The sequence below is a fragment of the Carassius auratus genome, chromosome 27 (assembly GCF_003368295.1).
Source record: "Carassius auratus strain Wakin chromosome 27, ASM336829v1, whole genome shotgun sequence".
In the NCBI taxonomy this organism is placed as follows: domain Eukaryota; kingdom Metazoa; phylum Chordata; class Actinopteri; order Cypriniformes; family Cyprinidae; genus Carassius; species Carassius auratus.
In genome coordinates, this window is record NC_039269.1 from 4,643,816 (window position 1) to 4,659,845 (window position 16,030).

The 16,030-nt window shown below is 36.8% G+C and overlaps 2 protein-coding genes across 5 annotated transcripts in view; one reads left to right on the forward strand and one right to left on the reverse strand.

Annotated features, from left to right (window-relative positions):
- Positions 1-455: 455 nt before the first annotated feature.
- LOC113045141 (guanylate-binding protein 1-like) lies at positions 456-6,110 on the reverse strand. Its single transcript, XM_026205332.1, has 10 exons — positions 5,550-6,110; positions 5,318-5,445; positions 5,075-5,184; positions 4,785-4,987; positions 4,021-4,266; positions 3,194-3,342; positions 2,854-2,985; positions 2,314-2,526; positions 1,753-1,855; positions 456-1,632 (listed from the first exon to the last, which is right to left on the reverse strand). The coding sequence occupies exons 1-10, from the start codon at positions 5,740-5,742 to the stop codon at positions 1,223-1,225; spliced, it is 1,887 nt and encodes a 628-aa protein (XP_026061117.1). The 5' UTR covers positions 5,743-6,110; the 3' UTR covers positions 456-1,222.
- Positions 6,111-11,625: 5,515 nt separating this feature from the next.
- Positions 11,626-16,030, forward strand: part of LOC113045144 (guanylate-binding protein 1-like) — a 48,868-nt gene continuing 44,463 nt past the window's right edge. Inside the window, exons 1-5 of one of the 4 annotated variants that reach the window (XM_026205338.1) lie at positions 11,626-11,645; positions 12,056-12,252; positions 15,035-15,162; positions 15,351-15,460; positions 15,602-15,795. In XM_026205338.1, coding sequence (XP_026061123.1) covers positions 12,060-12,252; positions 15,035-15,162; positions 15,351-15,460; positions 15,602-15,795 — 625 coding nt within the window. In that variant the 5' untranslated portion in view covers positions 11,626-11,645; positions 12,056-12,059. The other 3 variants (XM_026205337.1, XM_026205336.1, XM_026205335.1) reach the window with 3 other exon arrangements.

Genomic DNA, 16,030 nt, shown 5'->3' on the forward strand with positions numbered 1-16,030 from the left:
CTGAGGTGCCTTTGAGCAAGGCACTGAACCCCCAACTGCTCCCTGGGCACCGCAGCATAAATGTCTACCCACTGCTCCGGGTGTGTGTTCACAGTGTGTGTTAAATGCAGAGCACAAATTCTATGGGTCACCATACTTGGCTAAATGTCATGTCACTTATTTTATGGTTTATAAAGGGGCATATATTTACATATTCAATTTCCGTTATTTTAATTGAAGATATGTTATAATAGCAACACTATTAATGCAAATTAAATGTTTAACCTATAGGTTTTAACGAACGTGAAAATGTCTGAAACGTATATTTAATTCATGGAAATATTAAATAATAACCCCATTAATTACAGCACTACATTTATTACATCTCAACCCATGGTAATTTTATTTTAATTGTAAAACAATTCAACAAACCATTGCACAGAAAAAAAAAGAACCAGATCAGAGGTACTCAGAGGAAAGATGAGATTTATTGTAGAATATTGGAATGTTACAGTATATGTGCTATAATAAATGCTGTATTTTTATTTTTTTTGGACCAAATTACATTGAGGTGAAAATATATTGTTACACAAGTTTTCTTCACTGTGACATTTTACACTGATCTGATTATTGTCATGATGATCTAATCTAGTCATATGACTGTGAGATCTACTGTGCTAAGCATTTTCGTAAGTCTAGACTGATCACATGTAGACTGCATTCAGAACGAAAGTGATCTTTGGACTGAGCATTCTTATCTTCATATTGCCTGCACGTCTCTGCTTGCGGTCTTAAATAACCCCTTGACCCTTTCTTGACCATGTGTGCGGCCTATTACATAATTTCCTTATTGCAACTCAAGTCCTTATTTAAAGCTAAAACAGGAACTTATAAATTAATATTAATAAAAAATAAATAAAGTTACTTCCATCTTTCCATAACACTTCCTCTTTGCATCAACATAAACTAATTTTTTGAGCTGGGACTCCTTTTTATCCAAAAGATGGACTTTTCACTGAAAAACACCTGCCATTTTGTGAATTCTGTGGGTGCTGCTAATGGTGTAGAAATGACATTGTGCACTTTCAAGGGTGCATAATGTATGTTTAGGATTCTCAGCACATTAACTACCTGCTCTATTAAGTGAATGCTTTAGTAAGTCTTTAAATGCTATAAAATCAGACTCAATAGAGATATTTCAGTGAATGGAAAATATGAATCAAGGAAAGTTTTGTATCAGGTTTTAACGTCTCAGTCCCTTTGCCAAGCTTTTCATCATCGATCTCTGCACGAGGAGGTTGGGAACAGTTTCTACAAGAGGGCAAAGAAATGGCATCACATAGTCTTTAAATATGCCACCACCATGTAAGCGTTCCTTTTCATTTTTTAACTTCTTTATTTCTTCCTTGAGGTTATAGGCTTCCTCCTCGAAGCCTTTCTTCAGCATATCCTCCTGCTCCTTCAGTTTGCTCTTAATGGCTTTTTCAATCTCCTCCTGCTGCTGCTTCTTCTCCTGACTGAACTTCTCCTGCATTTGTTTTACCCTGTCCTCATGCCGCGCTTTCTCGGTCTCCATCATTTTTTCCTTCTCAATTAGTTTCTCCTCCTCTTCTTTCAACTTCTGTTCCAGCAGAGCTGCATTCTCTTTTTCTTCTGAACATTCAGTCAAAACAGAAAGAATATGAAATGACAATGAAATAATAACCTCAAACCTAATTCAGAGTGTTTAAGGTCCCTACATCCTGTGCTTCTAAAAGCTTAGTATAAACTTACTATTCATTTGTTTCTCCTTTTCAGTGAGTTTATTATCCATGCAGAGGATGCTGTTTGCTTCAGGTTCCCGTTCTTTCAGAAACTCTTCCAGCACAGCCTCAGCCTGCACACAAACATATCTTAGACCAGTGTGTACTTGAGTCACATACACTCACAAATGTAACCCTGGACCACAAAACTAGTCATAAGTAGCGTGGGTATATTTGTAGCAGTAGCTAACAATTTATTGTATGGGTCAAAATTATCACATTTTCTTTTATCCAAAAAATTATTAGGATATTATGTAAAGATCTATATATAGTAAATATATAACATTTTTATTTGTGATTAGTAATATGCATTACTAAGAACTTTATTTAGTCAATTTTAAAGGCTCAATATTTCAATTTTTTTTAACCCTCAGATTCCAGATTTTCAAATAGTTGTATATCTAAATATTGTTACCATCCTTATAAACAATACATCAATGGAAAGCTTATTTATTAAGCTTTCAGATCATGTATAAATCTCAATTTCATTTTTGTGGTCCAGTGCCACAAATAGACTCTAAAGAGTCCTTACCCTTATTCCTTTGTTGGGTTCTCTGTGGTAATGTTCAACAATGGCGTCTCGATCTCTTTTATAAAGTTCATATCCTCCAGACTGACTGTACTCTCCATCCTGCAGCCGTTTATTCATGTCAGAGAACAGATTCTTCAGTAGATCTCTGCACTTTCTCTCTGATGCCATCTTATTCTCTTCCAACAAGTCTGTATAGCACATAGATACATCTTCCTATAAACACATAAAAGAAGAAATTATCTACAAATCTCAAACATTCATAAATACACTTATACAAAGACAGAATGTATTGGGTACTGTCTGTATACATTGTTTTGTGAATAAGTTGTTTTTATCTGATGGATGTAATTTATGAGGTCACCAGATATTAACACAATCTCCAACCTGACACATCCAGTAAGATCTACAGTATAATACTTGCAGAAAGCCAGTGTTCCCTTCCCTTTAATGTCAATATCATTAATTTCCCAGATACATAAAGGCTATAATGCATACATGAGTACACAAGTATTAGTCACTCTTATAAATTATAAAACTCACCTCCAGTTTCTTTAAGAATTCCATTTTCTCATCTTTAAATGAGCGTTTCGCGAATTTATCAATGGCCATACTGCTGAATTTCTGGTGCTCACAGGTCAACTTTTCTATACTGATTGGTAATGTCTTCTTCAACTGTAAAAACATAGTGTGTGTTTACTTAAAGGGTGTTTGTGCATTCATTCACAACATTCAAAATGCAGCTGCATACAAAATTTGGTGTTCTGACTTCGGATGGGTTTTTTTTTTCTCTGTATAGAGACACAGAGATGTAAAGAGAAGGATAGTAATTGGAAAAATGACCATATAAAAAACAATTGAACTCAACCAGAATGTGCCTCACCTCTTCCATTCCTGTCTGATATACTTTCAGAGCTTCTTGAACAGCTGTCTGGTTTTCTAGATTTGCTAGAACAACCACTGCATTTTCCAGACAGGGCACTTCACCACTGCTGATTGTGTCTACGTAAATCGCAACCAAATGTCTGAGCACTGACAACACACACACAAACAGTTAGGATTAAATGATCCACGGTATTTTCAAACAACAGATGAAGGGTTTTACTAATCAAATGTTTAAAATAATTTATTTGTTTGATTATGCAAAACTTAAAGCTGCGGTAGGTAACTTTTGATGCTCTAGCGGTTAATTAACAGAACTGCTTGCGTCTTGCGGAAGAACATCGTAGCCGGAACTACTTCTCTCTGTTTATGTCTATGAAGAATCACAAAGGTACTGGGTTACTCCGCCGCGGTACCCCCGAAGCAATCTAAAATAGTCAGAATATAAACACTTATTATAGGTGCACCCTAGTGATTCAGGACAAGCTAAAAACACGGTTTGGAAAATGGATTCATGGTGTACTCACTTATTATATACATTTTTCTACATTTTGAACACAAAGTTACGGACCGCAGCTCTGATTGGTTGTTTCTTAACGGGAGCAATGTATTTCTGCAAATGGCAATAGGAGCACTGGGAGGAGCCAGAGGAGCTTGATTTTTTCACAGATTATCTGTCTCATATTCTACTGTCAGGACATAATGACAGGTTTAACAAATATGTAAAAAATATATTTTTACAAAAGTTACCTACTGCAGCTTTAATGTAAATCTGAAATGTGTTAAAGATTCAAATGAATGAAGCCTTTCATTTGGTAAAACACTCACATCGGCCAGTAACTATGTGTCCTCCTTTCAGTCTTTTCACATCACTGTTGACAAACACGTAGTCACAGAAATGTCCCGTGACCTCCAGAAAATTATCTGCAAGGTCCTGGTCCTGCAAGATCTCCAGTCGTGGCATGTCGTTGTGGGAGGTAATAGGAAACGGGAACACAAAACACTTCCGACTAGGGAAATAATGCTTGATACATTCACGAGGCAAATTGTAGTCTCTAGTTTTTTTACTCACACCTAAAAAGAGATAATTCAGGAAAGAAGAAAGAAATATACAGCCAACATACTTCATTTCCGTTTTTCAGGCATTGTTCATTTACAGAAATACATACACGAATATTCAAATAACTGTCAGTGCAGACAAATATGTGGTCCAGTAATGAAAAGTAATCATACCAGTTTAGTTATGTAGTCTGGATTGCAGGCATCAGTGGTTATTTTAAAGACCTCACAGAACGGATATCATGGGCCAGTGAGCCTATTCGTGCTTATTTTTTACTGTGTTTTGAAATTCAAATTCTATTCCAAAATAGAAATGAATCCAGTAGGTGGGCAAATAATTATTTTAACCTTCCTGTAGCTCAAGTAGAGAATGGTGCAAACAATGCCCATATCATGGGTTTAATTCCCAGGGTAACCAAGAGTTAGTAAAACTTGTACTGTGCACCTGCTTATAACCTTTAAAACTTTTGCTGCATAGTTGCTTTGGAAATCAGCTACTGCCAAATGTGTAAATGTAATTCTGTCTTAAATACCTTTCTTCAGTTCAAGGGCAAATTCGAGGTAACCGTCATCCGTCACTTTCTTCCCATTCATTTTCAATTCCAAGGTGAAATCTCTCACAGCCCAGATGAATGATGGGAAAAACCGCACAAACTCAGAATCTTCCTCTTCCTCCTCCTCATCTGCTGCTTTTGTCGATCTGATCTTGATCTGCTCAGTGAGCTCAACAACGTAGCTTCAGTGCATTAAAGAATAACAACATCTTGTAAAGTGTATATTTATATATGTGAAAGAGGAAGTGGGTTATTTGGTTAAAGGATACTGCAGCTTTTCCAATGCAGTGTTATCAATAGTGCCACGGCTGTTGTACACCAATTTGCTGCTGAGCAGAACAGCCAGACAGAAGATCCAGCTGTCATTCTTAGAGTCTCCCTGAAACACACACAGTGTCTTCAGATCAAAGCATTCATTCACAACACAATACAACTTAATAGTGTTTCTTCTGAGGTACTAATGGCAAACTAAAACTGTGAAATTATTCATGATAGTTAGTGACTGTGCTCACCTTCGCCACGTCCCCAAGTCCCTCTGTGTCCAGCAGCACAAGAGCGTGTCCTTCTTTTTTAGGGTGAGGTACACACCACATCCAGATGCCTTTGGTCTTTGATTCAATAGTGCTGCCGAGAGCAAAGCCTGAGACAATAACATTATTATTATGCAGTTACAGTTTTCAGATGTTCTCGTTATCAGATGAACATATACTGCACTTGAGAAGGACTTTGACCATGTTCTCTCACCAGACTGTTGTCCTGCCAGGCGGTTCATGAGGTAAGATTTCCCAGTACGGTAGAGTCCCACCACAGACACCACCACCACCGGCTCCTTGATCCCATCCAGAATGTCTTTGGCCTCTTTTCTCACACGCAGCTGCCCATTTTCATCATTTTCAATGAGACACACCGGAGCTGACATGTACTTACTACAAGACATGATCCTAAGTAAAAACCATACATACAAAATCAAACAGACTTAACGCACAGTGTCAATATGTGTCTGAGTTTCAGCATAGCTGTGATAAACTGCAGCTAGGCTGGGATGCATTATAGTGTTACAGCTCTTGATCATGTAGTATTTCTAGGATTTTAGTCTGTGTGTAATGTCTCTAAAATTTCTTCTGTAATTAAAGAAATATTGCAAATCTTTAGGCCTGCGTAAACCACTGCATCAACATACAATTAAAGAGAAACAACTTAACACGTCTTCTGCCTTTAAGTTTCTTATCCTCTGCATTATGCATGATATTGATTGGAAAAAATGCACTGTCACTGGCCTATTCGTAATGGAGGAATCGAAAGTGAAAGTGTTTTCAGATTTGGTCCACAATGACAAACAGTTCTTTCTGTTATCTGAAACCCCTTGCACACATGGGCTCTGTAGAATAACAAAACATGTACATGCTTATTTATCTATTTAGACAGAAATTTCATCAAAAACTTTTTTTTCTTTTTTTCTTTTTTATGGAAGCCCCTTCCCATCATTAATTAGCAGTTTTAATTTTAGCCTGTATACATTAGTTTCATTCCTCTGCAGTACAATAACTGGAGAATATGAGGTGTGGCTGTTTAAGCAGTGCTGTGCTGCCCCCTGTCGATCATACAATTTACTGCTCTTTTTATTATTACATACAGTGTTCATTAGAATTTAGTCTGAAAATATCAAAAGGACAGTAAAATACCAAAGGAAAAATAAATGAAAACGAACAAAATCCAAGCAAATGAGTTGTTTTCTATGTTTTTATTGCCTTTTTTTATATATCTATGCATATAATGCTAGAGTTCACTTAAATATGAAAAGCAATCTTGAAATATGGAAGGCGATTACAAACATTTAAATGATTATATTAGCTTGTAGGCCTATTATTATGTGTTTAAAGATATTTTATTTCGACTGTCTGCTTAAGTAATTAATTTAAAGAGAAAATGAGATCCTACCTCTGCTTGTCTTCTGTCGTGGATGGTCGGTTCTGACTGAAGCTCGTGTATAAATACTGAAGAGGTGGTCAGCGTCGTCTCAAAAGCGCCCTCCCAGAAAGTCCGTGAAATGAGGTGATATCCGGGAAATCGTGATGCTGCAGAATTGACTTCGTGAACAAGGTAAGCTATTTCAGAATAAAGACAGGAGGTCTAGTCGTCCTCGTCAATACGAATTTGAGGTGATTGAGTTGGTGGTCGTATATTAAATTTAAATATGGATTTTGTTGTACTCATTTATTAACAAATGGGCTAGTTTATGAATCACTAAATTTAACGTTTGTTAAAATGTTGACATATGCTGTGTGTGTGTGTGTGTGTGTGTGTACTACTGTCGCAGCAGAAGATAATAGGATCTTGAGCTGTAGCAAGGGGCGCTGGTACCAGTACTGATTACCAGGGCCCCAAAGGAAGAGAGGGCCCTTGAAAAATCTGGAATATATATTTTCAAGGGGAGGGGGGCCCATTAGGACTGCCTATGCATAGGGCCCGGGATCTTGTGCAGCACCCCTGGCTGTAGCCTCTAGTAGTCAGTATGAGCCTAAGATATAATGCATATACCGTATTTTTCGGACTATAAGTCGCACCTAAGTATAAGTTGCTTCAGTCCAAAAATACCTCATTACGAGAAAAAAAAAAATTATAAGTCGCACTGGACTATAAGTAGCATTTATTTCGAATGAATAGAAAACATTACCGTCTACAACCATGAGAGGGCGCTACATGAGCACTGAGCAGCATAGAGCGCCCTCTCGCGGCTGTAGACCGTAATGTTTTCTCTTGATACATTTCTCTTGGTTCATGTCAAATTAATTTTGATAAGTGCGACTTATAGTCTGGAAAATAGGGAAATTGGATGGCACGTGAGTATAGAAGCTATGAAAGTTTGACCAAAGAGCCGTTGTGAGAAACAGAGAGACAGTTTTTTTTCTTCTTTAGTGAGCCTTTTTAGCACATCAAAACTTCCAATAATTGGAGAAGAGTAGCCAGTAACGATTTACATTTACTCGCGTTACTCTCAGTAGCTTTGTTGTGTCTATTTCTACTTTTTATAAAGTAATATTTAAAATATTTAATTTACAATATTTAATTTGAAGTATTGTACTTCGCTACATTTTAAAACACTTTAATTTAATTAATTAATGACCAAGTAAAAAAAAATCCCTGGAAACTACTGCAGTAAAAAGTGGGCAGGAGATCAAACTGGCGCTAAAGTCACAAGAAAGATGCAGATTGGACAAGACGAGCATTATGGTGCAGACCCAGCTGAAAACGATACCCCTTCGTATTCTGCTGAAGATGATCTTGAAGAAAATGAACCCCTAGTCATATTTAAGCTCTATGCAGTATTCCGTGGACAGCCCCTGTTTTTGGTGTCCTGTCCCCGTTTTAAAGCACGTTTAACAACACACTGGAAAAGTCCGACCAACTTGACCAGTTGGCAATCATATGGTTGGGATTATTTTCACCAGCAGAGGGCGCTGCGAGCTGATTACTTGGTCGCACGCCGCTACTGTAGATATGAAAAGCTTGAAGGAGAGCAGAGCGCTATTTTCATCAGTTATCAAAATAGACCTGACCTATTAAAACAAAGTAATACTGTTTGTGTGCAGTGTATAACAAGACATGCAGGCCTATTAAACATTCCTGAAACTTCACTGTCACAACTCTCTCTGAGTCTCTGATATGAATAATATAAAAAAAAACAATAAAGTAATAAATTACACTTGCAAAATTACATTTGCAGAAAGCAGATACTTTGTAGTCAATATGAGCCTAAAATATAATGCATATAAAATGTAAACTGATTACTTGCACTTTTACTTGATCACATTTCTGAAGAAAAAATATATTCTTTTTACTCCTTACAATTTTATTTCAACTTAAGACGTAATCATAATATTTTTCATTTTTATTTTATATCATGCACATTAAATATGGTAAACAGAAAAAAGTGCTTTTGATGTGCAAGACCCAATGAGATTTTCATGCATCAAGCACACACATTTAATCTTCAGTTACTTTAACCAGGCACATTTCTGGCAACAAAAGTTTGCTATCAGACCTGAGGAAGCATTTTCAGAATCAGAAAGGGCTTTATTGCCAAGTATGCTTGCGCATACAAGGAATTAGTTTTTATGACATAAGCTTCCAGTGCACAGAGAAACACGCAGACAAAAAAAATAAAAATAAAATAAACCTTTGCAAATAAATAAGTGTATAAACAAATGTGCAATAAATGATAATGGAATAGGATCAAGTAAGACGCAGGGATGTACTAGGATGGAGGGGTAACAATTAAATATAAGCATATTGCACATTTTTATTGCATAAGTGGGGAATATTTAATATTTCTCTGTAGTCTTCTGATGTCTGATTTTGTAGCTGAACCAAACCAGACAGTTAGTGAAGTACACAGTACAGACTCAATGAAGGTAGAACTGTTTCAGCAGATCCTGTGGCAGGTTAAACTTCCTCAGTTGGCAAAGGAAGTACAACCTTTGTTGGGCCTTTTTCACAATGGATATATTTTTAGCTGTCTAGTATATTGGCTGAATGAACAAAATGGCTGAGTCCAAATACTATCAGAGATGAGAATTTAAATACACTTCATGTTTTAGTAGGGATGACCGCTTTTTTAAAATTAAAATTTACTATTTACTATTTTTCGTTATGATTTTTGGTTACTTGTATTTAAAAAAAATAGAGTAAGTCTGGTCCTCAAAAAACACTGTATTAGTTATGATATTTATGGAACCCACAAAAAAAAATTTGATAAATCACAATTCAGTTATATTTTGACCACTGAACTGGGAAATGTCGCCGCGGTTTTCATTTCAGAAATCTGGTCACCTTAGCTTAAGCGGTGTTCTCGAAATCTCAACATCCACCCTAAACACTAAATACTTGCATCGTAGCACTGTTTTTTAAAATGAAGCTTTGACAGTTTAGCAAAAGGTTTTGCACAAATTACCCAAAAAGACAATGGTGCAGGGTGTGTGATATACAGGTGCTGGTCATATAATTAGAATATCATCAAAAAGTTGGACACAAAGAGTGGACTGCAGCTGGAGTCAGTGCTTCAAGAACCAATACGTACATGCAAGACATGGGTTTCAGCTGTCGAATTCCTTGTGTCAAACAGACAGCGTCAGAAGCATCTAAAGACAAAAAAGGCTGAACTGCTACTGAGTGGTCCAAAGTTATGTCCTCTGATGAAAGTAAATTTTGCATTTCCTTTGGAAATCAGGGCCCCAGAGTCTGGAGGAAGAAAGGACAGGCACACAGTTCATGTTGCTTGAGGTCCAGTTTAAAGTTTCCACAATCAGTGATGGTTTGGGTCACCATGTCATCTGCTGGTGTTGGTCCACTGTGTTTTCTGAGGTCCAAGGTCAACGCAGCCGTATACCAGGAAGTTTTAGAGCACTTCATTCTTCCTGCTGCTGACCAACTTTATGGAGATGCAGATTTCATTTTCCAACAGGACTTGGCACCTGCACACAGTATCAAAGCTTCCAGTACCTGGTTTAAGGACCATGGTATCCTTGTTCTTAATTGGCCAGCAAACTTGCCGGACCTTAACCCCATAGAAAATCTATAGGGTATTGTGAAGAGGAAGATGAGATATGTCAGACCCAACAATCTATCAGAATCTATCAGAGCAACCTGGGCTCTCATAACACCTGAACAGTGCCACAGACTGATCAACTCCATGCCATGCCGCATTGCTGCAGTAATTCTGGCAAAAGGAGCCCCAACTAAGTATTCAGTGCTGTACATGCTCACTTTTCACGTTTATACTTTTCAGTTCACCAAGATTTCTAAAAATCCTTTCTTTGTATTGGTCTTAAGTTATATTCTAATTTTCGGAGATACTGAATTTGGGATTTAATCATCAAATCATAAAAAATTAATAATCACCAAAATCAAAAGAAATAAACATTTGGAATATATCCGTCTGTCTGTAATGAATGAATATAATATACAAGTTTAACTTTTTAAATGGAATTAGTGAAATAAATCAACTTTTTGATGATATTCCAATTATATGACCAGCGCCTGTATATCGTCTGCACTAATATTGTAATTGTTGTTTTAACGATGTGCGAAAAATATTAGTATTTTGACAAAAACCCGTGTGTGTGTATATATATATATATATATATATGTTTTTAAAAAAATAGTATTCAACATTTTATGTCTTATATATATCAAAACATAATTTCTGCTTTGGTAACTGCAGGCTCTTTCCACCTCTGAGAGTAGCTGAACAAAGAGCTGAACAGTGAAGAGTTGTCTTTGAAGTGGCCTAAAGATTTAGAAAAGGAACAGGTTTTACTTGAAATTCAGCCAGACAGAAAACACATTAAACTCTGATGTAATTTAATTTTAGAACAGGAACACAGACTTCAAGGCTTATTTTAACAAAATGATGGCTTTACAAAAACACATTAAAGTAAGACAATAAATATGAGAAAATATGATGAATGTGAAAATTATGGTCCTATGATTAATATTTTTCTAACTGTAACGTTTAACAAACCTAAGTACAGTAATTACTTTTCAACTTGTTATGCTTGAACTTTTCAAATTTTATGCTTAAGCTTTGGAAATGTATATTTCCTATGCTTAATCAGGCTTATTATTTTGCATTTTAGGCTCATTTTGACCACCATGTATGGACTTCCTCACTTTCTGCGCGCGATCAACAAGTATATAGCTCGCAGCGCCCTCTGCTGGTTAAAATAACAATCATATCACGATTGCTAGCTGGCTGCTCGGGCTTTTACTTTTATTTGCGTGCTGTTTTTAACGTGGTGTAAAACGGGGACACACTAAAACCGGGACAGTCCACGGAAAACGGTACGTCTGGTCACCTGAACCCAGGGTCTATGTTTAGCGGTTTCTGTTAAACGGGTGATTTCTGGGAAGAAGCTTGTGCAGCCGTTATTTCAGTGAATTGAAGCAGCATACTTTCACTTTCACTCTCGGTGTAGGGAGTGTATGGCAAATATCTTAGGAACAAAGACACAAATATAAGACGGGAGGAGCCTCGGAACATCGGGTTTGTGCGGTTCTAAATTTAAGAACGATGTATGCTTTCTGCTGTTCAACCAAGTCGCTTTGCTAACGATAGGCTATAATCAGCTTCTTTGCCTGTCAGTTATGTATTCAAATTTAAATGTAATTTTATATATGTCTTTATGATTCTGTATGTAATTCTGAAATTACTGGCTATTGACGTTGTTGTGCTTTGTTGTTTTCTTTTGCAGAGTCATGGCGTGTGGCAGGCTCATGTCCGCTCCGGTGTGTCTCATTGAAAATGATGAAAATGGGCAGCTGCGTGTGAGAAAAGAGGCCAAAGACATTCTGGATGGGATCAAGGAGCCGGTGGTGGTGGTCTCTGTGGTGGGACTCTACCGTACGGGCAAATCTTACCTCATGAACCGCCTGGCAGGACAACAGTCCGGTGAGAGAAAATGCTAGATGTTATTCTCTTGTGCGGTAACTGTTACATGCTATGATAATGAGTTTATGATAACTGAATAAAGTCAAACCAAATATTCAGGCAGACACCAGATGTCCATTTTATTTAAATAGTTGTTTACTTGTGGATGCGACAGAAGTAAAAAAAAAATAGATTTTGACGTGTATCAGCAGAGATTGATCACATGTGAAGACAGTTGCAGGCAGTCGATTAAAGCTCAAAGATGTATTTGGTACCCTACTCACTGTTCGTCTCCTTATTTGAAACTACACGCACTGTGCAATAAATAATTAAACAAAGAATACATTGTGTCCGAAGAAAAGTAAGTGAACATTTTACAGGAGTTCCAGCTACGCATATGAACTGGGGATCGTTTAATTTACCGAATGCATGGCGTAAATTGAGACAGCACGCAGAGCTCGTGTTCGCGGGTCCATTAAAAAAGCTGAAGTTGAAAAGTGCAGTTATTTGTTCCTGTGGTTAGGATAAAAAGTGAAGCATGTGATACCCAAAACGAATATTTTTTCGCCACATGTCAGTTTCATGAGCGAGTACAAGGAGCCTACGAAGGTTTGGAGCAATTAGTGACCGAACTAAGACTATTACTGAAAGACTGCTTATGCAGACAGCGAGGAAATGGTTAGATATAGCATCGTATTTGGCATTCGCTCTCCGCGAGTGCGAGAGAAGCTGTTGAACGTCGGCACTGAGTTAACGCTAGACAATGCCATAGATATATGGAGTGAGAATCATGCCAAAACCTCACACACACACACACACGAGACGTAGATAGCTCAGCTGAAAACATTTGCAAACAGCGCATACAGCCGCCGTGATTAAGCAGTGCACGCTGTCACCACTCAGAAAGAGTCGCACGAGCGAGCAGGGAGCAGGGAGTTTTTGATGGCATTGGATTATTTCCAGGGGAGTGCACAGTTCGTTTAAAACCCGATGCAACTCCAGTTGTTTATCCAGTTGGCCCTACAGGGCAGACTGAAAGAAGAGGAGACGAGAGAAGCAGTCATAGCAAAGATAATGAGCCCACCTACTGGTTAAATGCAATTGTAGTCACGGAAAAACAGAACTGGGTCTTCTTTTTGCCATAATTTCGGCTCAGGACGAAATCCTCCAACGTTCTTGAACATCAAAACACCTGCTCAAATTCTAAAGCTTGGAAGAGCAAGGATAATTCTTTTTATATAACTCTCAATTGGATTCATCTGAAAGAAGAAAGTCATAGACACCTAAAAGATGATTTGAGTGTGAGGGAAACATTGGCTAATTGTCATTTTTGGTTGAGCCAACCCTTTAAGCATTGCTGGGTAATTGTTTGATGTTATCTAATTATGCACTTTAATTTAACAGCTGACAGCTATTCAGCCTAATTCATTACATACCTTTTTATCAAAGTTATCTGACATTATCAAGATTAATTTATTCTGACACAGTTTAACTATGAGTTCTTGTCATATTTTATTACCATTTTCAAAACTATAGCGAATAAACTGTGATAAAATAGTTTTGGTATGTGCAAAACAGTACTATAATGCGATCATTTCATACATGTAAACAATAAATATCAATTGATAATATAGCAAAAGTTTAAATATTAATAAAGTGTCTTTTTGTGCTCATTTTGTGCTCAAAAACTAATTTAAATTAAAATGTCTTTTTGATTTTTTGGGGGTAAAGTAAACATAGTATAGCTATCCTGAGATGGTAATGTAGAAAAAAAGTTTTAAATATATGTGTACTCAGTAAATATTTCTCTCATTAAAAATATTTTACACACAAAGACACAAATGATAGATACACTTAAAAGAAACTTGATGTTTACAGTCATGCACAGTCTTCAGTCATAACAACTGCCCAATAAAACCTGGAGTGGTTGAGATTACATAAGGCAGTGAATAATACTGTATCTCAGTAACTCATTATCTGTCATTGCCGCTCACAGAAACATGACTGAGCACTTCAGTAATGGCATCGGTGGCAACTTATGAATGATGCTGCATTTTCACCATTAAATAGTGATGTTTGTCTGAGGTAACTGGCATATTTGTCAAACCATTGATTAAAAAAAATAAGCACACAGCTAGAAGGCTGAAATCATTCAGCAGTTTTTGCATCATTGTTATCATTATTCCTTAAAGAGAGCAGGAAATAGAGAAAATAATATTTATATTCTGAAAATGTTTGTCAGGTTATGTTACCTAACATGCAGGAAACCATATTATGTGGTTCGCAATCGCATGTGACAATCATGAAAGAGGAAATTATGTCACAGAGAAGATATCACAGAGTCAGTATTCTTAGAAACAGTATATGTTTTTCAGAGAAAACCAACGTGAATACAAAGATAATATTTTTTTTCAATTTTGGATTGGCATCTAGACTTTATTTAAAAGATAATCTGAAATCTGAATAAATAAGCTTTCACTTGTTGTATGGTTTGTTAGGACAGAACAATATAAAATTATGATAAAACTATGAAAATCTGAGAAAATCGCCTTTACAGTTGTCCAAATGAAGTTCTTAGCAATATATATTACTAATAACAAATTAAGTTTTGATATATTTATGTTTTGATATATCCAAAATATCTTTACTATATATCCTAATGATTTTTGGCATGAAATAATTTTTATTAAATTTTGACCCATACCATGTATTGTTGGCTATTGCTATTACCTGTGCTACTTAGGACTGGTTTGGTTGTCCAGGGTCACATATGTCATTGACTTTAATAATTTGATTGTCTCAGGCTTTGCTCTCGGCAGCACCATTGAATCAAAAACCAAAGGCATCTGGATGTGGTGTGTCCCTCACCCTAATAAAAAAGGACACACTCTTGTGCTGCTGGATACAGAGGGACTTGGAGACGTGGAGAAGGTGAGTAGGAAAATCACAAAGCATCTTTAGCAATGTTATCTCTATATAGCAGTAACATCTGCCGTCACCTTATGCTTTCACTGTCATTTAATTAATCACAAGATGAGAAGATTCACTGCACAGAATTATTTGCTATTAAATATAAATAAGTGGCCAGTTACTGACACTCACAAATTTTACTATTTCAGGGGGATGAGAAACATGACACATGGATCTTCTGTCTGGCTGTTCTTCTCAGCAGCACTCTAGTGTACAACAGCTTAGGAGTCATTGATAACACGGCACTGGAAAAGCTGCAGTATCCTTCTCTCTCTCTCTCTCACACACACACACACACACACACACACATAGAGTATATGATGTAAACAGAGTTTGCAGTTAATGAACAAAGTTAATAAATGGAACCAGTATTATTCTTCCTGAACAGTGCTGAATGTAGCTATGTTACAGAGCTTACAGAGAACATTCGTGTGAAGGCAAAAGAGGGTCAACATGAGGAAGAGTCGGCTGATTTCATGAGAGTTTTTCCATCGTTTGTGTGGGCTGTTCGTGACTTTACTTTGGAACTGAAAAGGGGAGATGAACTAATAACATCAGATGAGTATCTGGAGGGCGCATTGAAACCCAAAACAGGTGAGATAAAGTGTTGACATTAAACAAATACACAACATATTCTATTACTAACAGGTATATATGCTCTCACAGACAATTTTTGTCATGTTGAAAAACATCAGTCATTAGACAAAAATGCAGAAATAACAAGCTTTCAAAACTTATTTCTCACATTCTAACTATTGGAGCTAAGCCACTGCTGAAATAAAAGAAAACAGCAACCTTGAAAGCTCAAAAGTGCAAATCAACCTACAAA

Excerpts from the sequence above, each read along its gene's own strand:
- LOC113045141 (XM_026205332.1), bottom strand. The coding sequence starts at position 5,742 with ATGTCTTGTAGTAAGTACATGTCAGCTCCGGTGTGTCTCATTGAAAAT. Across the intron at positions 5,446-5,549 it reads CCTGGCAGGACAACAGTCTG|GCTTTGCTCTCGGCAGCACT; the intron begins GTGAGAGAACAT and ends TTATTGTCTCAG. Across the intron at positions 1,633-1,752 it reads AAAGGAGAAACAAATGAATA|AAGAAAAAGAGAATGCAGCT; the intron begins GTAAGTTTATAC and ends CTGAATGTTCAG.